Source organism: Vidua macroura, chromosome 17 (assembly GCF_024509145.1).
Source record: "Vidua macroura isolate BioBank_ID:100142 chromosome 17, ASM2450914v1, whole genome shotgun sequence".
NCBI classification, from domain to species: Eukaryota; Metazoa; Chordata; class Aves; order Passeriformes; family Viduidae; genus Vidua; species Vidua macroura.
The window spans coordinates 3897961-3924139 of NC_071587.1; the positions used below are offsets into that span (position 1 = coordinate 3897961).

Consider the following 26179-nt stretch of genomic DNA (forward strand, 5'->3'; position numbering starts at 1 on the left):
TCATTCAAGATTTATGTTCTTCATTTCCCTCTGTTTCCATGCACATGCCCAGAATATCTCTCTAAAATTTTGTTTTCTGATTATTGCAAGGTAATGGATTCCTAGAACTAGCACACATACCCCTGTACAATTTTATGTCAGTGGGGACTTGATGAGAACTGTAGAGATGATAGTTTTAGCTGTCATCAAAGATGTGATGCCTGTCTGTTTATTTTTGGTTGGATAAGATATAATTGCTCTTCTGGTTGACGTTAATAAATGGTGTTGACTGGAGTGTATTCTTCTGATTGCTTCAGTGAGTGACATGTATCATGTGCTGATTTTTGACTATGAAACAAATATCAGGAGAAAGCAGATTATTAACCTCTTGCAATGATGTGAGATTTAGACCCTATAAAATGGAGTAAAGAAGGATCTTGTGCTCCTTGGTATTTAGTGAAGTAACATCAACAGGAAACCATTAATTCTCTCTCAATTCATGCTCTCACGATAGGATATGTGCTTATTTTTAAATTCTAAATATTATTTTAAAAACTGAAACTAAGATATTATGTACAACAACACAGGAACTTTTGAGTTGAGTCAAATTTATTCAGAAATCTCTGTTGCACTTTTTTTTTTTTAATGCAAAACTGACATATCTCAGCAGAGATGTGTTTGCAGTTCCAGAATTAGAACTGAGATTTGGGATGCACTAAATGTCTTTGGTTACATTTTGGCCCAAGCTCTGTTTCATTTGAATAAACAAACTTTGGAAGGGCTTGGGGGGAAGTGATTGAAAGGGAGAGATTAGATTTTCCTTCTCATTTGAAAAAAGGAATATATTCCAGGCTCTCTGTATTTCTGCAGTGTCTGAAACATTCCCCTTTCTCTTGTGGCTCTGCAAATGTTCTGCCTGGCACTCATCTCCCTCTGTGTTGGATTTCTAAATTTATTTCCTAATGATTTATTTGTGACATTTTTCTATGCTTACTCATATTCCTATAGTGATGGCTAAACTTGTGCACTAAAATTCATCTTCAAGTACTTTTTTTCAGAGAATTTTGTGATACTGAGTTGAAAACGTGGGCAGATGTCTGTTTCTCAATATAATGGAGTACCTGCTACCTTCCTTTAGAATATACAGAAATATTTCTCACACACTCATCTCCTATGTGTAAGAATTTTCCAAAAGGCAGCAAAACCCCTGCTTGATAGAAATTGTGTTTTTTTCCATCTTTACATAATCTCACTTAAGTTGTTTTATAACTTAGTAAGATGATTTTCTGTGTTGCATTTGTTGTACTGCAGGATTTTGGGAATGCTGCAGATCCAAATACAATGTTAGTAATCAGGAACAATGCATTTTTTGCCAGCTGATATTTTTTTTGTGTCACTTTTAGAATGTTTTTTCACATTTACTTACATAATATTCCAAATACAACTTCTGGACTTACTCATCTTATAAGTTAGGAGGATTATCTAATGCTCCAGTTCAAAGCATGGAGCAGGGGAGAGGGAGAAATGTTCCTGAGCTTATAATCATCATCATCATCATCAGTAATTATCTCTGATGATGAAAAACTGGAAGGCTTTGAAATAATAGCACTCAAAATGCTCAGGGAAATAAAAAGAAATATTGTGGGCTTAAAAGTTAATGAGACATACATGTTGTGCCTCTACTGGGCAGCATCTGGGCAGAAAGCACAAAATAAGGATTGTAATACAGGCACTTGTAAACACTTAGGGGGAAGAATGCAGGCTGATATAGCAAATATAACTATGAATAGCTGAATGGGTATTATAAAAGGAAAAAAGTGAACTAATTCTATTAAAGCTCAGTCCTGGGAAATGTATTAGACTGAGTCTCTTCTTTGCCTGGGGCATTCTAGCCTAGCATGGAAATTGCAGTGCCAGATCATTTCCTGCAGTGTGCTATCCAAAGGCAGGGGGGATTATCCTAATGATCTGTGGGCCTGAGGCATTTCTGAGCTAAACTTCTTGGTTCATGTAAACATAATGCTTGGGAGAAGTTGAATCATATTATTTTTCCATCTCCTTTGCTGCTGTTTGTTGCTGTTCAAGACCCCATAGGAATGTGAGTATTTGTGTTGGATAGGATCCCATAAGATTGTCACACCAAAAGGTGTTCCTTTAGAAATTGTGCTTCTGAACCTCTTGCATGGAGGTGTAACGGATGTGACACATAATCTGAGCTGTGTGTGGTGACTCCTGCCTTTGTTCATTGAGTAGCTGTACCATCCACTTGAGGTGCTTTAGGTCAGAGAAATTTTTGAGTTAAAAGTCTTTGGTTAACAGGTGGCCAACAAAAATTCTCAGGAAGAGCTGTATTTAAAAGTATATGTGTTGTAACCTGTGGTTTGAGGACTTCAGAGCTTGATGTGATTGATCTCATTGGTACCTTTTCCAAAAAATTCCATCTTTAGTCTTATCCCTTCTGGTGCTATCTGTGCTATTGATCACACAGTAAAGGTCGATCACAGATCAGTAACTGCTAATTTACAGATGTGCTTTCAGCCTCCAGAACTGCTGCCACACTAATGAGAAATCCGAGTGTCATTAGTGACTGCACTGACAAATATCCAAGGCATTGTCCAGGGACCACTGGAAAACATCCACATCAGTGCCAGCAAACCTTCCTTGTGCAACTGCTTGCATGGGCTCTGCAAAGCCCTTTAAAAAAGCCATTTTGAATGTGTTGCTTCCTCTCTCTGAGGTTTTTTGTTCTTCACTATGTTTCTGCTGTAACGATCCTGGTGCTCTCCTCAAAGTGCACATCTGAGCTACAGGGTTTTCTATTGCCTTGGGAGAAAAGTGAGACCTTTAGATGCAATCCTTGCTTTAGTTGCTCTATGTATTCCAACATGCACCTGTTTATATTGTTCAATCTGTAGCATAATGCACCTAGAAGTTCCTAGAACTTGAATGTAAAGCAACCTGTGAAAGTAGAGAGAAAAAAAAATCTTCAGTTTGCATTTGGATGCAGAGGGAAAGTATTCAAGACAAATTCCATGCTGCAGATTGCACACAAGCAATCCAGTTGGAAAGGGAGATTCCAGTGCTTTTGTTGCTGCTGCCGGAGCAGGGCAATTACACAGCAGCCACCCAGCCCTGAGCCCTGTGCCAGGAGCCTGAGCACGTAATTGAACAGCCACAGACACATTGAACTGCCACCTGTTTCCTCTCAGGATTATAGAAGGATGTAAATATCGCACTTCAGAAAATCTTTAGAACACGTGCAAGTATTTCCTGACTCATGAAGAATTTATCTCCAAGGTTACCCACCCTGTGCCACAGGTAGAGTCAAACACAGGCCAAAATATTTTGTAAATGGTGTGAAAACCTCAGAAAGCTGACAGTGGCTCTCACTTTGGAGCACACCGTGTGCTCCATCTCACACACAGTCATTTCCCTCCTCAAGATTCCCTGCCCTGCCCTTCCTCACTGCATTTGAAAATCCATAAAGATTGAAGACACGAAGGGCACATTCAAATCTGAAGAGCTGAAGATACTGAACTTTAAATTTCTTCTTGAGCAGGCTGGAACAGAATGGTTGTCCTCTGAGCTGGGAGTAAATTGTGCTTTCACAGTCAGCTATTGAGAAATTGGAGAGCAGCTATTTTGGAAGGAGTTTATCTGAAGTTTGCTTTATGTCCTAGGTCTGTGCTAAAGGGCACACTTGCATTTTTGACAAATGAGACCATTATGCTTTTTGAATAATGCTTCTGAAAACAGCCTTTTAAAAATCCTCCTATCCTATTAAAACCATTTGAGATTTTAAATAGGTCAATATAAATACATCAACATCTGTGATTATCAGCTGACAAAAGCTTTGCCTGCTTTGGACAAAATAACATCTGAAGTTCAGACCTTCCTATTAAAGAAGCAAACTAAACAAACATCTGCTGAAAATTCAAAGGCAACAAAAAGCAATATGGAAGTGCTGAATGATAAGACTACTGTTTTATTAATATAAAGGCTTGCCTTAAATGGCAAATACAGAAATATTCAGGGATTTGCAACAGGGGGCTGCTCCATGAGGGTGGATGCGCCGGAAGCTCTGGCAGAAATTAAGCAGCAACTTCCCTCCATATGCAGGATTCCATTCATAAGAACACCCCTTTGAGGACTGACAGAGAGAAAAGCTCCAAATGCCAGTGTCTGTTAATGTTTGTGGCTCATGTCTACACAGACAACTTCTGCTGCCTTTCATCAGCATGACATGCTCATCAAAGAAAACTTCTTTTATTCCCATTTGATTACTGTTACAGTTTTGGACTAGGAGAAGCAAGTACAGAGATAAAAGCAGACTGTCAGCAGTGACAGAGAGTTGTTTCCCTCTATTTCTGGCTAGCTGGAGACATCTCTGTGAGCACTGATGACAAATTCAATCCTTGGGCCAGACTTGTTCTGTCACTTCATGCTCCTGAACACAACTTTTTGGGGCACGAGTCCTTGGGGATGGCTCCTGCAGAGGGGCCACTTCATTCCTGCTCTTGCTGTGTAACAATTAATTTTAGTAACATCCATGAGCTGATCCCAGAGCTTTTGGTAAAATTGGAGTTATTCCAGTCTCTGACTCAGTTCTGGCATGGTTCAAGGCCTGGAAGGGGAGCAGATCCCCCCAGAAAACCAGGTGTGTAGTCCTATTGCTTCTTACTCAGCAGTGGGATTTTGCCAATTCTCTGACCTTTCACAGGAATTGTAGATGAAAGAGAAATACCTGAACTTACAGCACTTGTGGTGTAGAGTTGGAAGCTTCCAAGCATGAAGCAGGGTGGCTGTCTCTAATGAGATGATTACAATATTTATTGTATCAAAGGCAACCATTTTTCCCTGTTCAACCTGAGGGGCATTTTTCCTACTGGATACAGGTAGAAATTGAAATCTGAAGCCATTTAGGTGTTCCCATTTCACATGTCAAGCTCACTTGGTGCTATTGATGGACAGCAAACTTAAGATTTTAGTATTTTCCAGTACTCTATTTAAAAGTTCTAGGAGAAAAATCAAACCACTCCCCCCTGCAACAAAAACAAAAACACCCAAAACTACAAAAAAAGCCCAAACAAACAAAAAACCCAAACAAAACCAAAAACACAACAGGATGACGATTTTTTATCTTGCTCTCTGTTCCAAGGAAAAAATTTGTTCTCCAGAGCATCAGCTTCTGAGTGTGCAGCCTTCATCTCCATTTCTTTATATACAACTCTATACAACTTATTTCGTGTGTGTTTTTATTCTTTTGAAGTATAAGACACAAAATGTGGAAAAAGACAGCTACAGACTTTTTATCTAATATGTTTAGATTTGTGCCTCTATTCAAAGCACAGACATCAAGTTTCTTAGTTCCTTTTGCTTGTAGGCAAAAGTACAGTTATAATTGCAGCAGTTATCTTCCAAGGGAGGCTCTTATCATATTAACCTATTGAAGTAGTTCTGATCTGTTTTCTGTCTGAATCCTGTGGATCTTTATGCACATGTAATGATTGCTTGCACAAGAAAATCCATAGCATTCTTGAATCAGGCTTCAACTGCTCAGTGCTGCATTTGATCTGCTTCACCATTAAGTTCTTCACTGTTGATGTATTTGATTTTGGAACTGGCATCTCAGGAGTCTGGCACTTTTCAATTTAATTCAGGATGTGGAATAACAGAATGGTTTGGGCTGGAAGGAACCTTAAAGCTCATCCCATTCCACCCCTACCATGGACAGGGACACCTTCCACTGTCCCAGGGTGCTCCAAGCCCTGTCCAACCTGGCCTTGGACACTGCCAGGGATCCAGGGGCAGCCACAGCTGCTCTGGGCACCCTGTGCCAGGGTCTCAGCATCCTCACAGGGAAGAATTTCTTTCAAATATCCAACTTAAATCTCTGCTCTTTTAGTTTCAAACAGTTCCCATGGGGTTTGTTTGTTGGTTCATCCCCCACACTGCAGAAGGAAGGACTCTGCAGAGATCAAGACACTGCTCCAACAGGAAGGCTGAGGAGCTGGTGAACATTCCCAGTGCAGAGATCAGAATGGATTTTAGCTACAAAAATTCCTCAGGACAACTTGGGACCACTTGCTTCTTAAAGTTTGAGGATCTTCTGGGTTCAAACAAGCAAACAAACAAACTCCCAGGAATTAGAATTATTCACCAAAAAATATCAAGTTATTGCCCTGCTTTTCAGCTCTATCTTATGAAAGAAAGCTGTAACTTCCTATTCTCTAATCCCTGTTTGCTGTGGAGGCCTGGACACATCCTTCTCAGCTCCCTTTTCAGCTCATTTGCACAGCAAAGCAAGTGATCAGCACACAGCTACAGCCTTACAAGAGGGATAGCAGGATTTAATGAAGTTGTGGAAGTCTCTCACAAGGGACATGAGTTGTGTGTACTCACACAGACTGCCTGGGTCCTCCTTCACACAGCCACTTCTGCCTGAGGAACATCCACAGCTCCCTCAGAGCATGGACTGGAGTGCCATGAGCACATTCCCTGCAGTCTTCCAAAGGGAAAATGATGAAGGATGTAATAAAGATCATTATCCCTGCAAAATGTGTTGCTGTTCTATTTCCGAGCTTTCCCACAAAGTCCTATATGGATACATTCTTCTTGGAACTAAAAAAAATCATAGAATCACAGAATATCCTGAGTAGAAAGGACCAAAAAGGATAACCCAGTCCAACTTCTGGCTCTACACAAGACAACCCCAAGGATCCCACCATGTGCTCCTGGAGCTCTGGCAGCCTCAGGGCCGTGCCCATCCCCTGGGGAGCCTGGGCACTGCCAGCACCCTCTGGGGGAAGAACCTTTCCCTGACCTCCAACCTACCCCTCAGGAGGAGCTGCAGCCCCCAATGAGTTCTGACCTCAGTCTCCTCTTATCCAGAGACCTTAACAAATTTAGTCTTGGTTTTAATGAGCACAGACAGGAAGGTCAATCCTAATGGACCTAAAAGCACACCCAGATGATTGTCTATATAGCAGAAAACAGTCATAAAATCTTTGAGGTTAGAAAAGCCTTCTAAGATCCTGAAGCCCAACCTTTGACCAAACACCACCATGTCCACTAAATCCCATTAGGGAGCCCCAATACTGCTGATGTTCTCATTTACAGGCAGATGGGAATGCAGAGGTTTATTTACAGCCCTGCCTGCTTCCATCATATCCCATAGGCAGGAGCAGGGAAGTGGCTGTCCACCAGCTGGGAAATTTGGATCTGGAAATTTGGATTTGGATCTGGAAATTTGGATCACCACAGGCACAGAGCTCTGTGTTACTGCAGCCAACAACTCCAACACACGACCACAGCAGCCCATGGAAGGGCTTGGATTATCTGCATGCACATGGATCACAGCTGGATGAAGCTGGATTGACAAGAGGCACCTCTGGCTCTGTGGCTGCGCTGCCCTCACCTGTGGCTTGTGAAACAGAGATGATAAAGTCTACAGTGCTATTTAAAATTACGTTGTTAATGAGGAAGTTAGTCATGTCCTAAAAGTTAGGGAAAAGCTCATTTGTCCACATCAAGATCTTTTTTACTTTAGAATGGGGTTTTTTTCTGCATGAATAGAGTTTCTTCCATTGGCTGTTTCTTACTGTGTATAAATAAATAAATAACCAAAAAGAGCTGAAGTGGAAAAAAAAGCAGTGTGTTCTGTTTTCGGCAACTATGACTTGATTCTTTGCTGCCATGGCTTCAGCAAGGCTAGAAGGAAGTAGATGGTCATTCATGCGTGAGAAAAAGCCTATGTTTTTAACAGAATTAGGCAGCTGAGCTCATTTCCACCCCATTAGGATCACTCTATGAGACAGTGCTGCCGATGAAAGTGCAAGAGATTAGTTTTCTCCTCAGTAGCTTAAGCAATGCTCTGGGCACCAAATACAGATCATGACACTTTTCAGGGATATTGCAAAGCTCATGCAGGGAACTGATCCAGATCCTACCTTTCAATTTCTCAGCAAAGCCATTTCCACACAAACACACCACTGTGCCCTGAAAGAGTTTATTTGGAAATGGAAAGAAGGGAAAGGAGCTAGATGCTTATTGGAAATCCATTTGCTGAAGTGTGTTAAAGAAAGCTAAGAGTTTCTAAGAAAAGGTCTGTTAATAGGTTACTGAAACATTCCCACAACTACTGCCACAGCTTGGCACCACAGGTCTGCAAGTTGTTACAGCATTTATGGTGAGACACACTTTTATTTTCATTTACTATGCCACTAGATTTATATAAAGAGCATGCCTTATTCATAACCTCATTTTCCTCTAATATTCCTACCTACAACACATGGTTGGTTGTTCTCCAGCTGTTAATGATTTCCTCCTGTTCAGAATAAAGGGCAAGAAAGGAGGGCAGAGAAAAAATAATTACTGCTTGGCTATTAAAATAACAATATTCCTATCAGAGATGTGTTAGCATCTGCTCCCTAGGAGGTTGTAACTTATCCTGAGAAGAAGATTAGAAACATCCTGGATCTCCAAGTGGCATCCATTCAGTTCCACTCAAGATACAACCACTTTCTCTTCCCTCCTCATCTTCAGAGAATCTCCTGTGAAACTTAAAACTTGAGAGTGTCACAGCTGCAAAGGGAAATGGATCTGGTTAGAGTGAAGACACTCAGAACCATTCTGTGAGGATTGTCCATTTTTCTCATGATTCAGGAGTAGCAACCACTCCTTTTGTCACCAGCTGTGGATACTCCCAAGGAATCTCTGATATGATGGGGATGATCTGATTCCCTGGCCATCTGGAGGGATTTGCTCTCTATACCATTTCACATTGGCAGAAAACAACAATAATAATCACAGGAGAAACAACAGCAATAATAATGAAAACCCAGTAACAACAATCCCAAAATCTCCAATTTCTAAGATTGGAAAATTACTTAGAGCAATGTAGAATATGCCACAATCATAATAATGATAAGGTTAGGCAAATGGGGAATCCTCAGGAATGTGGTTGGAAATTGAGCTGGGGAAAAAGAGGACAGAGATGCCAACTGCTTCCTTTCCTGTTATTCCCTTAACCAGACCAAGAGATATTGAAATTCCTGCAGCTGAACTATGGCTGCAATGCACTCCAGCAACACATGTTTATGAAGGGTCTAGATAGAATTTATGACCAGCTGTTTAATTCTAATTTCATGCTCATGTCCTCCTTCCGCCAGGGTGTTGAAGTCAGCAGTGCGAAGCCATTAAGGCCATGGATGGTTAGCTCTTATGGGAATGTACATATTTGAACAAATGTGCATTTCCAAATGCTACAGACACTTGTTGGGGTAGTGGAGGACAGATAAGAGTTTGCTCTGAACAAAATCAATGCCCTGCATTTATCCCAGTAAATGCCCTTTTCCAATATGCGCTTGCATTTTAGCTCAAACAAAATAAAGCAAAACAATTTTATGCTCAAGGGAAGTGTGAGCAGAGCACAGTGGGAGGGGCAGGTCAGCACTCCTTTAAGATCATTTTTATCTGATCAACTTGACACTAAGAAAAGACCCTTAAAGGATTTTAATAGAGGCATTATGTGGGAGAAAATACAAATAAAACAGCTCTTCTGACACATTGTCAGGCCTATAAAAAGTGTAGCTCCAACCCAGCCAGGGCTCTCAGTGTAATCTGAACATACAGCAGTGTCAGGATTACAGCAGTCTGGTTAATACCCCCAGCAGACATTTTTTAAAAATCTCATTTAAATCCAAGCTGTTTGCTTAGTCCATGAAAAACTCTTTAAATGCAAGTAGTCTTTTTTATTATTATTATTGTTTAAATGCAGCTGGATTAATTGCCTGCTCAGAAAATGACTCGATAGAAAACAATACCAAACTGTTCTTCATACCTTTAAATTCTCTGCTGGATCTCACTGCGCATCCACAAGTTTCTATCAGACATAGAATCATGGAATGGTTTGGGTTAGATGGGACCTTAAAGCACATCCAGTGCCACCCCTGCCATGGACAGGGACAATTTCCACCATCCCAGGGTGCTCCAAGCCCTGTCCAACCTGGCCTTGGGCACTTCCAGGGATCCAGGGGCAGCCACAGCTGCTCTGGGCACCCTGTGCCAGGGCCTCACCCTCACCCTCATTTCTTTAGGCACTGGAAGGGGCTCTGAGGTCTCCCTGGAGCCTTCTCTTCTCCAGGTGAACACTTCTAGGTCTCCTTCACTGCTAGGCTGGCTCCAGTCCTTGTGGCACCTCTGTGGCCTCCTCTGGAGTTGTCCCAAGAGGCTCAAGTCTTCCTTGTGCTGGGAGCCTCCGAGCTGGATGCAGAGCTCACAGAGTGCTCCTTCTCCTTCCCAGCACCTGAGCTGGCCAGGAATATCCCCGTGCTGGGCAGAACATCTCCTCTTGTGCTGGCAGAGGAGACAATGAGCAGTCGGATGCAAGCTCCACTCTCAGCTTCCCTCCCTGCCCCATCGGCAGCCCAGGATTGAGTGATAAGTCTGGCTTTTTATCACAAAGAAGTGTGAGATTGGAAATGCCAAAAATGCATTCTTATGTGAAGGCTGGCATTTCAGCTGATGAACTTAATAAGTCTGATTTAGGGTTATTTCTACCTGGGTATTAATTTCTGCTTATAATAGAAGCACCAGACATGTGCTGTCCAGTGCAGCTGAATGCAGCTTTATTTCATGTCTCAAAGCCATCTCCTAGCAAGTTGGATTTGTCACATCCTGGACAGGAGGATTATCCTCACAAGAGTATTACCCCTGTAGCTGAAAATTTCTGGTTCTTAATTTCTGTTTCTTCTTTCTTCATACCTTCCTTATTTTCTGGCTGATAGATTGCACACACACAGTACACTCTGTTTTTTAGCTGTTTGATGCTATTGCCTCCTGTTTGTGAAGACATGCTCAAGCTAACTTTAAACTGCCTTTTGGAAGCATATCCCAGAGGAGAACGGGATAAAAAAAACATCCAACAGGAAAAAAAACATCCCTGTATTTAATGAATTTATTCAGTGCCATTTGCAGCATTTATGGAGTTTCAGTGGCTGCACTGCTAAGGATGCACAGTCCCTGCATTTGAGAGCTAGGCTGGTGTAAGAATAAAGCAGACTGGAGAGGTGACAAGCACATTGCACCCTCATTCCCAGAGATTAAAATCTTCCTTTAGGAAGGAACCCTTTTAGGAAGTGACCAGGTGTGTGTTTGCTTTGACAGTAGGGAAACTCTTCATGGCTTTGTAGTTTCACCAAATTATCCCCGAAGTCTGTTATAGTTGCAGTGCTACATTTTCATGCCACTTTGCTTTAGATAGAAATGGATTAAACAATAATGGTAATTGATATATTTATGCATGGGCTTGTAAAAAAAAGGATTTCACACTTTCTGAGATTAAGCTGCTAGGATGTCAGGCCATTTAAAGCTTGGAATTCTGCATGAACCTAAGCTTAGATGTGGCACCTGGGGCATGTTTTAGTGGTGGGCTTGGCTGTGCTGGGTCAACACTTGGACTCAATGATCTTAGAGGGCTTTTCCAACCTTAATGACATTTCTTGTACCACATCTGACACAGGGCCCCCTTTGTTTGTGGGATCAGCACTAGGTTGTTCCCAGTATTCTTGAGTTATTTATTGATCTGTAGCCCCTAACACCAATGGTTTGAAGGGATTCAGTAAGATGGGAGACTCTGCATGGGTTGTTGCTTTGCTGTCTGGAGCTTGGTCACATTCCTCTGATGAGGCAGCCTGTGAGGGCATGGCTTATTCAAACTGATGAATTTATCCCAGCCAACTGCAAGTCTTGTTGCAGTAATACCTTTGACAAAAATGAAAATTAAACTGCTCTGAGTTGGTACGGAAATCTCCTTATGCTGCTCCCTGTATAACAACATGAACTTGTGCAGGAGTTGCTATGGGAGTGTATAAAGGATTTGTGCTCTGTGGGTAATCTATAACTTAGAACTGCTCTCAGGATTTTTTACTCCTTAATTAACTCTAATGTGACCCGTTGGCTTCCTATTAAATACACATTCCTGGGATCATCTTTATCATGCCCAGGCAGCACAGTCATGAGTACAAAGTGTGAAAATCACACTCTGACATTCCCATCATAGTCCTTAGTGTGAGAAAGAGCCACTCCTTCCGTTTTAATTTCCAAATAGTTGATGCTCAGCATGGTTATTTAACATAAGTCTCTTCTGTGTCAGTGTAATAACAAAGGTCATCTTCTGAGCCAAATATATAAATTTTTGTTGTCATTTAAAATGAGCATCTTGGGCGCCATGGTTTCCTTTCTGGTATATTTGGGGATGGGAGCCTCTGGCTTTCCCCCTTCAGCATCACAAATCACTGTGAAAATAAAAAATGGAGGGGTCTAATGTGGAACAAGAAGCCAGAAAAAAGTTCATCAGACTTAGTTCACTCAGAGTGTCTGAGCTTGCCTGATGCACCTGCTATGAATTGGAACTTACTTCAAGTGATTTTCTCAGGCTTTTTTAACATTTGCATGTCAATTAATGCAACTGGAAACTCTCCCTGACACTATCAAGTCTCATTGTCTCATGTTGCTACCCATTATTACATAAAATCTTCTTTTCATACAACTACTTAGGATGACTTTGAAAACTAAAGAGACTTTTTTCTTTAGCTGCACTTAGAAGATTTTTTTTTCCCTGGCATTTGGAAATACAAGAGTGTATTTTTATACTTTACTGGATGTTATTTGGCCTTCATTTTCCAATGGAAATAAGAAAATAAAGGTAGACAGCTCTTTCTCCATCCATCAGCCATTTTCCCCCAGGATGTGATCACTGGATTATACCATGTTTGCTTTTGGACAAGGTGCTTCACCAGCACTGGCTGATGGGGATTAATTGCCTATCACCCAGCTGAAATTGTGAGAGTATTGGGGGAAGAAATGAAATTTACGATTCTTGATCCTGATTGATCTTATAGACTGCCTGTCTTCCACATAGAAAGTACCACCACTACTCTGTGGCTCCAGGAAAAAAATCTTTCTTGTCTGGAAGTGCTGGAGGGTGAAACAAACAGCAGGCATGAACATGAACACCGGAGCAGAGATGAAGGGCAGTGTGATTTGCTGAATTCATTCACTCTTGTGCCTGCAAGCCACCAGTGCCATACATCTTGTGACTATGTTAAATACGTCTTGTTGGGATAATGGGATGTCAGCAGGACAGAAGGGGTTCCAAAACTCTAATTTTCTTTAGTGCAGAGGGCAGAATATGCCATGAGTTCAACTGGTGTACAAGGATGCAACTGCCTTGCAAGGATGCTCCAGAGCAGGATTTCTGACTGGAGTAGCTCAGTTTGGCCTGTTTTCCATATGGATTAATGAAGATATTGGAAAATTTAGCTGAGGAAGAACACAACAGCACAAATGGAGATGCAGGCTAAGCCTGCAGACACGCTGCAGCTGGCACATGCTGGATTTGCCCCTTGTGTGTGGTGGGTACCCAGCTAGTGAGCTGTGCCCAGGCACCTGGTGTTCCCTGCAAATTCCCAGGCACTACTCATGGGACAGATCACAAATTAAAACCCCAGACCTTGTTCTACTACAGAAAAAAATCCCCAGTGTGTTCTGCAGTTCATCATCCTGTAAAGCAGGCACACAGAGTGTGTTGCTCCTTATTTCAGCAAGAAGCCTGTTGAGTTGCTTAAGTTACAGCATGAAGTTATTCTACATTCTTACTGCTTTTCGCTACTTTCTCTTCACATAATTTCTGAGTGAAATAATTCCATTTGGATGATTGATTCAGGAATTTGACTGTCACATTCGAGGCATGACATTTGAAAACTCATGGTTACAGACTTGAAATGTGTTGCTGTAAGTTTTAAAGTGATTCTTTGTAACGTTGAGGTGGAGCACTAATATACCTTTGGGTAAAATCTATTGCCCCTAGAAACAATATTTCAAAGTTCACTAATATTCATGACTGCCTTCCCCTTGTAATTGCATCACTGAAAGAAAACCAATGTGCTTTACAAGCTGGTTGGAAACAGCTGTGCAAAGATTTTTACAACGCTCTGTGACAAAAGACAAAAGTAATTCCAGAGCAGATGAATGGCTCAAATGCAGTAAAGATCCAGCTGCAATGGGCTGGAACTCCTGTGCTCCATCTCTGCCTGGTGGCTCTGGTCTCATCTCAGAGTGGCTTTCTGGTCCCATCTCTGGCTAACCCTGATGCCCCTGGGAGTTCAAAGCACAGCCTTGCTCACATCTGTGCAGGGAAGAGTGCAGGGCTGCCCTCAGAGTGCAGAGAGCAGCTGGATTTCCCCCCTGACCTGTTTGTGTCAGGTTAGTTCCTCTTGGAGCTGAGTAAACAGCAACTGGTCAAAAACACAAACTGGGAGTGTAATTATTAATTTAAATCCATCGTTTTACTTCCTGTTGAGCTTTAACAAAGCTCACGTTCATGCTGGTAGTGGGGCTGTGGCTGGGACTGAGGTCACCTCTGATGAGTTTTTAGACTGAGGGTTGTGCTGAACTGTGGTCTGAATGTCCCTGCCACACAGAGCACAGGAACCATTATCCTGGTGCATTTCATACAGTGCAATGTGTAATTTTATACATTATAAAATTACCCTGCTGGGATTCTAAGCTTGCAGTAGTGTGCCTTTTCATGTTTGAGGAATTAAGACCAGTTTTGCCTGGTGACTGCACAGCAAAGCTCACCTTGTGAATGAGAGGAGAACCAGGCAACTGCTGGCTACACCTGCCTCAGTAGTGCTGCACTACTTGTGATGTGCAGCAAACTAAAATGATGTGAGTCTGTGTCCCAAAGTGAAAACAGAGGGTTGACAATCAAAAATATCTTTGGTTTTCTGTTTTTTTTTTTTTTTTTTTTGTTTTTTTTTTTTTTTTTTTGTTTTTTTTTGTGTTTTTTTGTTTTTTTTCGTGTTTTTTTTTGTTTTTTTTTTTTTTTTCTTGCAAGTAGAATATGAAAAACCTGTAGTGAGGAAGGAATGCAAACCAGCAAAATGAGACTTTCACTGTCTCTTCACCACCACTACCACCACCAGGTTTTATCCTCAACAGTGCTAAAAGTTAGAGGTGGAAATTGTGTGTTTGCAATTTTAAGTGCTGATAAATCACTAATCATACCAAAAATTAGCAGGCAGCTCACCTTACAAAGAGGAGACAGTTTCTGCAGACTGTCACTTCTCAAGGATAAATAATGTGTTTTACAGGAAATATGCTTTAGCCACAATAATTAGGGGGAATACAGATGAGAGCTGTGTGTCTGATGGAGCTACCTCTGCTGTTGCTCTCAGAGGACCCTCTTGAAAATCGTATCTGTAATGGATGTTATGGAGATTTGAAAGAAAATTTGAAACATGTGACTTTTTATCTGCTTTTGATGTTGCATTCAGCTGCTTTCATCTCAGAGGATAAAAGTAATTGAACAATAATCCCAAAGAGAGTCAAATACACAAATCAATAAACTGCTCTCACAGGAGAATTTATTTTGATGAGCACACTGGTACCTCACACTTCCCCAGGCTGTGAGGTTTCCATTCAGTGTCTTGTTCTCTTTAATACAGATAGTGTGCCCTGATTGGAACATAAACAACGACTGAGGCAGATCTCCTCACTGAGTATCACCAGACAAGAACAGCTTTCTGCCTCCTTTGACTGACATCCTAAATCTTAATTGAGTGTTGAAAGATTGGCACTGTCTTTTTATTTTTGTGTTCTTTTGGGCAGTCTAATGAAAGCCAAGGGCTAGTGCTTCCATTAGGCATAGTGAGGATGCAGGCTGTTAGGAAAGAGTGTTTTCCTACCTTGTCTGTGATGTGCAGGGGAATTTTCATCCTTTATATTCCTTTTCTCTGCAGTGCTTTCCAGTGATTTTGGATTTTTTTTTAGTCTATTATGATTTATTATTCTGAACTTTTTATATGCATTTTTTAATAAATCCCAGGATGGGTCAGGTGGGAAGGGACCACGGTGGGGTCATCTGGTGCCACCTCCGTGCTCAGGCAGGGCCATCCCTGAGCACGGGGCACAGGATTGTGTCCAGAGGGTTCTGGAACATCCCAGGGAGGAGACCCCACAGCCCCTCTGGGCTCTGCTCAGGGCTGGCTCTGCCCAGGGCAGCAGTTCTGCCTCCTGGGCAGGGAATTGCCAGGCTCAGGCCCTGCCCGGGGCTCTGGGGCCATCGCTGGGCCTGGAGCAGAGCCTGGGGCTGCTCTGCCCTCCTGCACACAGGGACAGACTGGGACAGACAGGGACAGACAGACAGGGACAGACAGGGACAGATGGACAGACTGGGACAGACAGGGACAGACTGGGACAGACAGGGACAGACTGGGACAGACTGGGACAGACTGGGACAGACAGACAGGGACAGTCTGGGACAGACAGGGACAGACAGACAGGGACAGACAGGGACAGATGGACAGACTGGGACAGACAGGGACAGACTGGGACAGACTGGGACAGACAGACAGGGACAGACTGGGACAGACAGGGACAGACAGACAGGGACAGACAGGGACAGACTGGGACAGACTGGGACAGACTGGGACATACTGGGACAGACAGACTGGGACAGACTGGGACAGACAGGGACAGACAGGGACAGACTGGGACAGCATACAGGGACAGACAGACAGGGACAGACAGGGACAGACAGGGACAGACAGGGACAGACTGGGACAGCATACAGGGACAGACAGACAGGGACAGACTGGGACAGACTGGGACAGACTGGGACATACTGGGACAGACAGACAGGGACAGACTGGGACAGACAGGGACAGACTGGGACAGCATACAGGGACAGACAGACTGGGACACACGGGGACACACAGGGACAGACTGGGACAGACTGGGACATACTGGGACAGACAGACAGGAACAGACAGGGACAGACTGGGACAGACTGGGACAGACAGACAGGAACAGACAGGGACAGACTGGGACAGACTGGGACAGACTGGGACAGACAGACAGGGACACCCAGGACAGCCAGGGCTGAGGCCCCTCTCACTGGGGCTCCTCTCCAGGCTGAGCAGCCCCAGCTCCCTCAGCCTTTCCTGGGCACCGAGATGCTCCAGGCCCTTGCCCAGCTGCAGGAGCTCCTGGCCCTGCTGTGCTGAGGAGCCAGAGCTGGACACAGCACCCAGAGGTGTCCCCAGGGCTGGATCACCTCCCTTGATGTGCTGTCAAGAGCTCAAGAGGTTTAGGACAATTTGGTCCTTCCAGTAGTGCTCTCAAAGCCACTGTTTAATCAACTTTAGAAGCTCCTTCTGCCAGATCAACAAGCAGAGCCGGGAATATTTTAATTTTTTAAAATATTTGTTGTTGAGGAACATGATTCTGAAGGAATACTGAGAATTTCTCTTGCAGGTTGCACAGACATTAAAAGAACCCCCAGTTACAAATGAGAGAAAATATATCGTAAAGAAGAATGCTTTTTTCTGCTGCTCAGCATAATTGAACAGCCCCATGCCTGTGTAGAGGAAGCCTCTCTTTTACTCACTATTTTGATTACCTTATTTATTTTTATAGAGATAATTTATGTTTTGTCAGGATCTAGCTTCTGTGTTACTCTGAGTCTCCTCCACTTAGTCCATTTGAGGATAACAGCAAAGCACACAGAGGAAGAGATAATAAAAATAAATGCATGTACATGTTAGTATAACAAACAGTTAAAATAAATATTTTATTGATGCATAATGAAATAAATTTGTAAAATTGGATTTTTTACTTTTGTTTGGCAAAAAAACAGTGGTTTACCTGCTTTCTAATCTCACTTTCATTAGCATATTTAATTAAGCTGTTGTATTTAATCATCAAAATGCTCAGTAATGTACATTTTGTTCCCAGCCATGGAATGCCACTGCTATGTGTATCCATGATAGATACTTTTAATAAAAGCAGTAATTACCCTTTATTGTTCTTTTAAATTGTTATTTTTTAAGTGTGTTAGGGCACAACAGGTTTGGGGTATAAAAGAAAGCAAGCTCTCATTTTGCCATTTCATAATATAATGGAAAAAAAAAATCCTTTAAATAGATGCTAATAAACCTTTTCTAAAAAGCAATGCTTAATTATCTTGAAGTTGTTTACAAGTGGAGCTTTGGCAGCTCAGCTCTGGCTGTAGCAGTGCTGGGAAGGCTGTGCTGGCAGCTCAGGTCCTGCTCTCCACAGCCTCTGCTTTCCCCGTGCCCTTGGCCAGCCCCTGGATTTGGTCTGGGAGTGTAACAGGCACATTTTGTAACAAATGGAGGGGTCCAGATAGATCTGGGATCCATTTATGGGCATTGGGGTTGTTTTAAACTTGTTTGGTTTGGTTCTGTTTAGCAAAGTAGAAGCCTGAGATTAGAGGATGTTTTATGGGATTTGTAATGTATCAAATATTTTCCTTTTTTAAATGTATTTTCAAATCTTGGGTGTCTTTCAGTGCAGAGCCCTAAGTAAAATTTGCAACTGAAACAAAACCAGATCAATAAAAAAATGAAGAGGTTTTGCAGTTAACTGAATTAAAATGATAATGTTAGTTGTGGAAAGAGTTCGGTCCCTGGCTTACCTAGCCACATACTCCATTATCTAACTTATTTCCTTTTTCTTTTATAATAGTGTGGCAGCATTCCTCCTTCTTTATTGCTCAGAGAATGCCCTAAAATAGCCTGGTTTAGTTTATCAGCTGTAATGACACCTATTTCTTTGTACATGGTTTGGGCTGTAGTGATTGAAGGCTTCAGAAACAGTTTGTTTGTTCTCTGGTGATTTCATTGTGTCAGTCTCACTCCTTTCTTCTCTTTTCTCTGTTGCAAGTCTTTCAGAACACCCCTTTCTGTATAATTGCCTACTTTCAGCTCTGCCTGCACTGCCTTTGGACCAGTGATGATATCTGAAGTGGTTTAAGAGGAAGTGAATTTAGACCCAAATATTAGGGAGATGTTCTTTCCTCAGAGAGGGCAAAGCCAAAACACTTTCACAGCACTGCAAGACTGGTGAGCTCTGTTTTATCAGTGTTTTCATCTGTCATGTCTGAAAAGGTATTTATCCTACATTTTGGCTCAGAGGCTTTGAAATGTGATGGGCAGCAGCTGAGGGCTGCGAGGCTCAGCAGAGGAGCTGTCACAGGAGCACACGTTGCACTCGAGGGATGGACAGAGTTGTCCAAGATTCTGTGCTGGGACAAGGCTGTGGAAGGTGTTTGTGGCAGGATTTCTTTGATGAGATGAGCAGCACACACTGTGGAGGGGCTGAGTTTACCCTGAGCCACCACACACCTGTGAATTTTGCACTTAAGGTAAACTTCTGGATTATTTTTGCTCTCTTTGCTTTGCTGCATTTTTTGAGAGTAGGCGTGTTTCCCTAGACTTGTTTCATCCTGTGGAAATTAAGGGAGGAAGATGAGGGATAGGGAATAAAGGGGAGACAAAGAAGGCTTCAGCTTTTATCTAACACCCTGAATAAAATCATTGTTGGGCACATTTCAGTTTGGTTTTCCATCCACAGACCAAGAACAGTGTCTTTGAAAAACACAAAGGAAACCTCCTAACTGCTGCTTCCAGGCCAGACTGGGTGGGGCTTGCAGCACCCTGCTCTGCAGGAAGGTGTTCCTGCTCATGGCAGGGATGTTGGAATGGGATTATCCTCAAAGTCCCTGCCAAGCCAAGCCTTTCAGAGATTCTGTGATTATGAATTTTGTGGGTGTTGCTTGAAAAATGGCCACTGTTTCAATTTGTTGTGGGAGTGAAATATTCTGTGCACTTCTCCACCACTCTGTGATGCTACTAAATTTATATTTTGTAAATAAAAATGAATTTGAAGTTTTTCCTGGGCTACAGAGGGAGGCTGTACCATGCTTGTAGTTGGGAGAACACATGTTTTGCTGGCGTTACCAGCTACCAGTGCCCCCAATTTTCTCCTTATGTCCTCCCAGTCTGCCTAGAGGAAAGGCTGGGGACCTTACTGGGGTGCCCAGATTCTGGGTGGCCCGTGCTGGTTGGGGTGATGACCTCAGTGTGGGTGTGCAGAGGGGAAGACAGGATTCATAGTTAAACCTGTTTCCTCTCTTTCTGTATCTGAAAGTATCAGTTCAGGATTCACACAAAGCTGCTGCTCATGCCATGCTCTTTTTTCTTCCCTTTGTGCGTTCTCAGTCGCTGTAACCTGCTGCTGGGAAACAGAATTTAATCAGTGCACTGCTAATAAACTCTGCCTGCTGCTTTCCACAGGGTCAGGGGACACAGGCACAGGGCCCCAGATGAGGAGGGACATCTCCACTCGCTGTTGTGTCTTTACTGACAGCAGCAATTTCTTGCAATTAGGCTCCTGCAGCAGGTACTTAACCTTGGGGCAGCAGCTGATTGTCTGTGTTTAACTTCATTCCTTGACTTGAGCTCTGTGTTCAAACCCCAGTGTCCCTCCATGGCTTCCCTCCCTCTCTGTTCTTCCCCTGCTGGAGGGTTACAGAGCTCTGACAATTGTTATTGATAATCTAAACCACCCTTTTCTCTTCTATGCCTCACCTTGAGAGAGAGGATGGCCGAGAACAAAATGAGCTCTGTGACACTCAATAAGGAATGGGCAAAACTGGCCTTAAAAGTCAGCTTTTCTGTGAAATTCTGATGGCAGGAAAAGCAGTCTCTGGACATTGTTTGCTCAACAATGGACTGAGAACACTGATTCCACTGAAGGATCACTGGAGAGTTTGTTTCATTCAGGCCACTAGAATCATCAAATCATTTAGGTTGGAAAGCCCTTTAAGATCAAGTCCAAGTGTTGGCCCAGCGCTGCCAAGCCCCCTATTAAACCAGGTCCCCAGGTGCTCTACACTTACATGTGTTTTAAATCCCTCCAGTGGCTGTGACTCTGAAAGTTCCCTGGGCAGCCTGTTCCAACATCTGACCATCCATTCTGTGAAGAATTTTTCCTCATATCCAATCTTAACATCCTCTGGCACAGCTCAGGGCCGTTTCCTTTCCTGCTGTCCCTGTTCTCTGGAGCAGAGCTCAGGCCCCCCGGCTGTCCCCTCCTGTCAGGAGTTGTGCAGAGCCACAGGGTCCCTCCTGAGCCTCCCTTTCTCCAGGCTGAGCCCCTTTCCAGCTCCCTCAGTCACTCCTCATAGGACTCGAGCTCCAGACCCCTCCAGACTCGCAGATCCCAAGGATTCCAGGACGGTTCCTGGCTGCTGAGTGTTTGCTGCAGCCCACCAGAGTAATGAAAGGTAGCAAAGCATCAGTGGGTGATGAGGTATTAAAAAACACTGTTCAGTCCTTGACTTTGATGTGAACGTTCAAAATGTAATTAATGGTTCAACCAGGCTGAAATAAGAATCCAGCGTTTGCACAGTGAAATCCCAGAAACTGCAATTTTCCTTGCGTGGGTTCAAGACTCATTTCAGATCTGTGGCAGCTGTTTCGTTGTCTAAGCTTCTTAAAAATTTCCTTTTTTTTTTTTCCCTCCAAGCTCTTAGGACACATAGAAAATGTTACTTCAGGGTATGCAGTTTACACCAATATCTGATATCTTAGGTATTCAAATTGGGCTGGTCTGTTTCTATCTTGCTTTGGTGGGTATCTTTGTATAATTAAAGCTGAGATATGTATTAGCAGCTTTTATTCCACTAGCCAAGTGCAAAGTTACTACTTTTCAGATTTTTTCTTGCATTATTTGGAAGCTATCATTTCAAGAATACAGAAATGAGACATTTGTCCAGTTTCATATATGAGCACTACCAGAGAATTGTACATGAATTATAAATTTTCTTTATCTTTTGGAAGAAAACGTGACAAAGGTGATGTTTGGCAGGTTCCAGGAACAGGTGCTAGAGACCTTTTGAGACTGAATACCCACAGAGCTATCAGGCAGAAGGAATTATACAGAGAGGACAGCAGGACCACTGCCCTTTAAAAACAACAATACAAAATCTCATCCTGGAAAAGGAGGTTTCAATGGCTTCTGCTGTGGAGGAAATCAGTGTGGCAACAGGAAAACATTTTCAAAATTATATAGTCTCAGTATTCAGAAAAAAAAAGAGATTGAAACCAAGAGAAGAAAACTGGAGAGAATATAAACCTTTCTAGGGCCAGCTTCTATTTGTTGATTTAATTCCAGTTCAGTTTCTCCCTCTCTGAAACTAAAATTTAAGTCTTTTTTACTTATTTATTCTCCCTCTACTTAAAGATCTAGAGGGCCACCAGATGTCTATCTCTACACTCGCAGCCAGGGATGCCTCAGGACATGGGTATTTGAGACCTGGTTTAGGAAGGTCAGCCTGAGAACAGATGGTTCTTGGGTAAAATGTGGTGTGGTGGGGGCTGCACTATGGATTTTACCTTCCTGGTTTGTAACCAAACTCATCTGTGGTTCATGGGCTGGTTACTCAATCCAGAGTCTGCTTCAAACTGTGTGTGATGGAGCTTACAGCATTTACAGCAAAGTTTTGAGCAGAATTAGAAGCTGGTTGCAAGAATCTTCTAACATTTAGAGTTTGGGGTAGGAAAGGAAAGGACAAATGTGGACAGGATGAGAAAGGAAGCCAAAAACTGCAGGAAATCTTCCCTAATGCAGCTTTGGGCAGATGACTTGGTGAGGTGGTGATCAGATTGTTCTTTACTCTCAGGTACAGTCAGAACATCTGACATCCATTAACCAAACACCCTCTAATTGCTGATTCACTCCACAACATGACTGATTTGAGGCAAATAATTGTAATTAAAAAAAATAAAACAGAGGCGGTATAACATTAACATGGTGGTGAATTGCCCTTTTCAGCTGCATTATTGCATTTCTGTGATTTTTTTTGCCTCATCTCAGCCACGTTCTGAGTTGGGCTCTGCAGGTGAGTGCTTGGTGTAATGCAGACTTCAGGAGGGCAAATTCCTGCTTTTGCTTTTGCTTTTCTTGCCTTTGGATGCATCTTGGAATGAGGCTTGGGATTAACTTTGCTGTTTCAGAAGCTGAATATTTTCAGAAAACCATTCTTTTGTTGACCTAATTTATCTGTACAATTCATCTGCAGAAACATATATTTCAGGGATTTATAGAAAATGAAGGCTTAGCACCTCATGCTAAGTATATATGTGTACATTCATGCATAAAAATTTCCTAATTTCTAAATTAATCTTTTTTTGTTTGACACACAGAGTTAAGGACTCACTTTTAGGAGGTGTTTTCTGGATGCTGAGGGATTGACGTGATTTACAGGGAAACCGAAAACATTTGCTAGCTTTAGACCCCTGGTCTTTTAATATCCATCCCATTTCCAAAGTGTCTGCACATGTGAATATCTATAAAAAGATGCAAATACTTTCCCATTGCCAGTCCTTAGGGGATTTTTAGCAGTAATACAGAATGTGCAGGTTGTTAAAATGTATTTTCTGCTTATGCATGAGTAGATTGAAGTCAGGATGGCTGGTGCGTGCGTTACTTTCAAGAATCACTAGAAGGGTTTTTTACACTTTAATTATCTCTCAAAGAGGTGTGACTGGTATTCAGGAATCCTTCCAACTTTTTTGTTCCCATGAAAACTTTTTTTTCATAGGTTGAAGTCGTGAGAGACTATAAGAAGAGGGAAGAACTCTGAATTGTTCTATAAATTAAGAAACTTTATGTGAAATTATGTATTTTCTGATTACCTTGTTCAGATATATATTGAGCAAAAGAGCAAATGCAAGTTGAAGAAATGTCAGATAAACAAACTCTGACATCTGTAGAATTTTTATGGTCTGACTTATCTCAAACACTGATTTTACTCAGTCATTCTTCATTCTTTATATCTACATGTCTAGTGGCACATGCATTTATATTTTATATAAAGGGCACAGTGTAGTCAGAGCATTTGAGTTAGGCTGTTAAAAATAAATTAAGGAACAGCAGGTGAAAATGATTCCTCCACATGAATATTCAAAGTTTACCTCAGCCAGATACTGTAGAAAGAATAATAAAGAGCAAAGAAACTTTAATGGGACCAAGGCGTGGAGATGATCTGAAAGTTTTATTGGCACCAGCTTGAGATGACTCCAAAAACACACTCAGGAGTGGCAGGATCTGCCTGTACACCCCATTGCCAGGACATGCAGGAGTTCAGCAGATGAGGGGACACTGGCATGTTGGAAATCCAGCAGCTGATCCCTCAGTCTTGATTCTTTCACTCCGTGGCTTCAGCGTGAGCAGAGTGGGTTTGGAGGTGGCAGGAGGGTGTAGGGGCCATGGAGCTGAATTCAAAGCTGAGAGACCTGAATTCCTTCCTTCCCCAGGGGCCATTTCCTGTGTTTTTGCATCACTTAGAGCTGGACTCACCAAGGTCATTAAGCACTGTCAAGTAGGCCATCAGATACTATTATTTTTAATTTTTTTTTTCTTTGTAAGACTGAAGAAAGCACAACTTCCCCACCCCTTACCTGATGGAATCCTATGGGAATAAATCACATGGGATGCCATTTTCTTCATGGTGGAAACAGCCCATTCTTTATTCACAGAACTCCTTTTTATACAGTTTTACAGACCTTGTGTGACTCCAGTTGGTCAGTAGCTTTCTTGCCAATTACTTTATTGGCTAGTAACAAGTTGTTTTTCTGTATTGATTGGTCACTCAAACTCTCTGTGTGTATGTGCAGGAAAAGTTGTTTAGACAGTTTACATTTTTCTAACTGTAAAACCAGTTAGTACAGGTGTATGTTGTTTTTTACCCAGGAATAGATTGTTATATTAATGAACTGCTCACACCAGGATTGCTTTCACATGGAAACGTGCAAAATGTTAGCTTTGACAAGGCCAGCCACTGATTCCAGGAGAGCAGGCTTGATTTTATGAAGCCTTTCTTTATGATTTTTCTGCCTTACTGCAACAGAATCCTGTTGCCACTGTTGAACTCAGTGAGATTTCACAGGAATCAGGAGCACGACCACTGTTCAGGGCCTCATGACAGGAGATTTCCATGTGAAACTCGGGAGCCAGAATGCAGCTGTGGATCCAGTGTTCATTTCCCAACCACTTTATACATTGTACAGACAAGAACATCCAGAACTGTGGAGTGCTGGGACACTCCACACACGGAAGGAAGCACGTTAATGAATGGCTGCCTTGATTAAACATCAAATTGTGTTTCTATTTCTCCTCCTGCTCCCCAGACCCCGTGCACGGGCCGCAGAACGTGGAGGTGGTGGACATCCGCTCGCGGCAGCTGACGCTGCAGTGGGAGCCCTTCGGCTACGCCGTGACGCGCTGCCACAGCTACAACCTCACCGTGCACTACCAGTACGTCTTCAACCAGCAGAAGTTCGAGGCAGAGGAGCTCATCCAGACTTCTTCCCACTACACCCTGCGGGGGCTCCGGCCCTTCATGACCATCAGGCTGAGGCTGGCTCTCTCCAACCCCGAGGGCAAAATGGAAAGCGAGGAGCTGGTGGTGCAGACTGAGGAGGATGGTGAGTGGGGTTGGTTGGTTGGGTTTTGAGGGAAGACTCGTCTTCAAGTTGTAAATAACAGCATAATCTTCTGTCCCACAAGAGTGGTGCAGCTTCTCTGGACAGTGTGTCTGTTTTGAGTGTAAAACTTGTAGGTTTAAATGATTTCCATTTCACAGTCGTGTTCTTGAAAGGGCAAAGGTCCCTGAAGTGCTCGGACCATGACAGACACCAGTCTGAGAAGCTGTTAAAGAGCTGTATGTTTAATTCTTGGTGTTCTGAACCACCTAGCAGCTTCCTTTGTCATATGGGCAAGTGCAATCCTGGTATTTATTGATTTTTCTTGTGCCTTCACACAAAAGAAGGCATTCCAAAAAAATGTATAGTTCCTTCTTTTCCAGGGTGTAGCTTTTCTTAAAGGTGATCTTCTGGACATCACATTTTATAGAGATCTCAGAAGCAAAATTAATTGTGGGTATAAAAGAATGGCCGTGGATATAAAAGAACAGTTTTCTAGAGGAATTGATGGAAAGCTTCAAAGTGTTATTATCCCACCTGAGCTATTTCAGACCAAGGACTAAATTCCTCTGCCTGGGCTGTAGAAGTTGCTGTCCTAAGTTTCTCTCAGCTGAAAGTGGCTCTTCCAGCCCCATATATCACATGGGGAGACACAAAAGGGTGGCAGATATTTCAGAAAAATGAGCAGGGTTTTTATCAGCCAGGCTTGGGAGTGCATTTAGTTGGTTATCTCCCACGACATTAACATTTTGCTGCAGTAGGGGGATTTTTTTTACCTGGCCTTGTAGCTGTAATGAAATATAAATCTTGCTTTGTTACTTTACTAAGCAAATCAATCTTTC

The 26179-nt window shown here is 42.6% G+C and overlaps 1 protein-coding gene across 1 annotated transcript in view; it reads left to right on the top strand.

The window, feature by feature from the left end:
* PTPRT (protein tyrosine phosphatase receptor type T) overlaps positions 1–26179 on the top strand; it is a 435197-nt gene that overhangs the window by 260782 nt on the left and 148236 nt on the right. The window contains exon 8 of the mRNA XM_053992839.1: positions 25044–25340. Within this exon, the coding sequence (XP_053848814.1) occupies positions 25044–25340 (297 nt within the window). The remainder of the gene's footprint in view (positions 1–25043; positions 25341–26179) is intronic.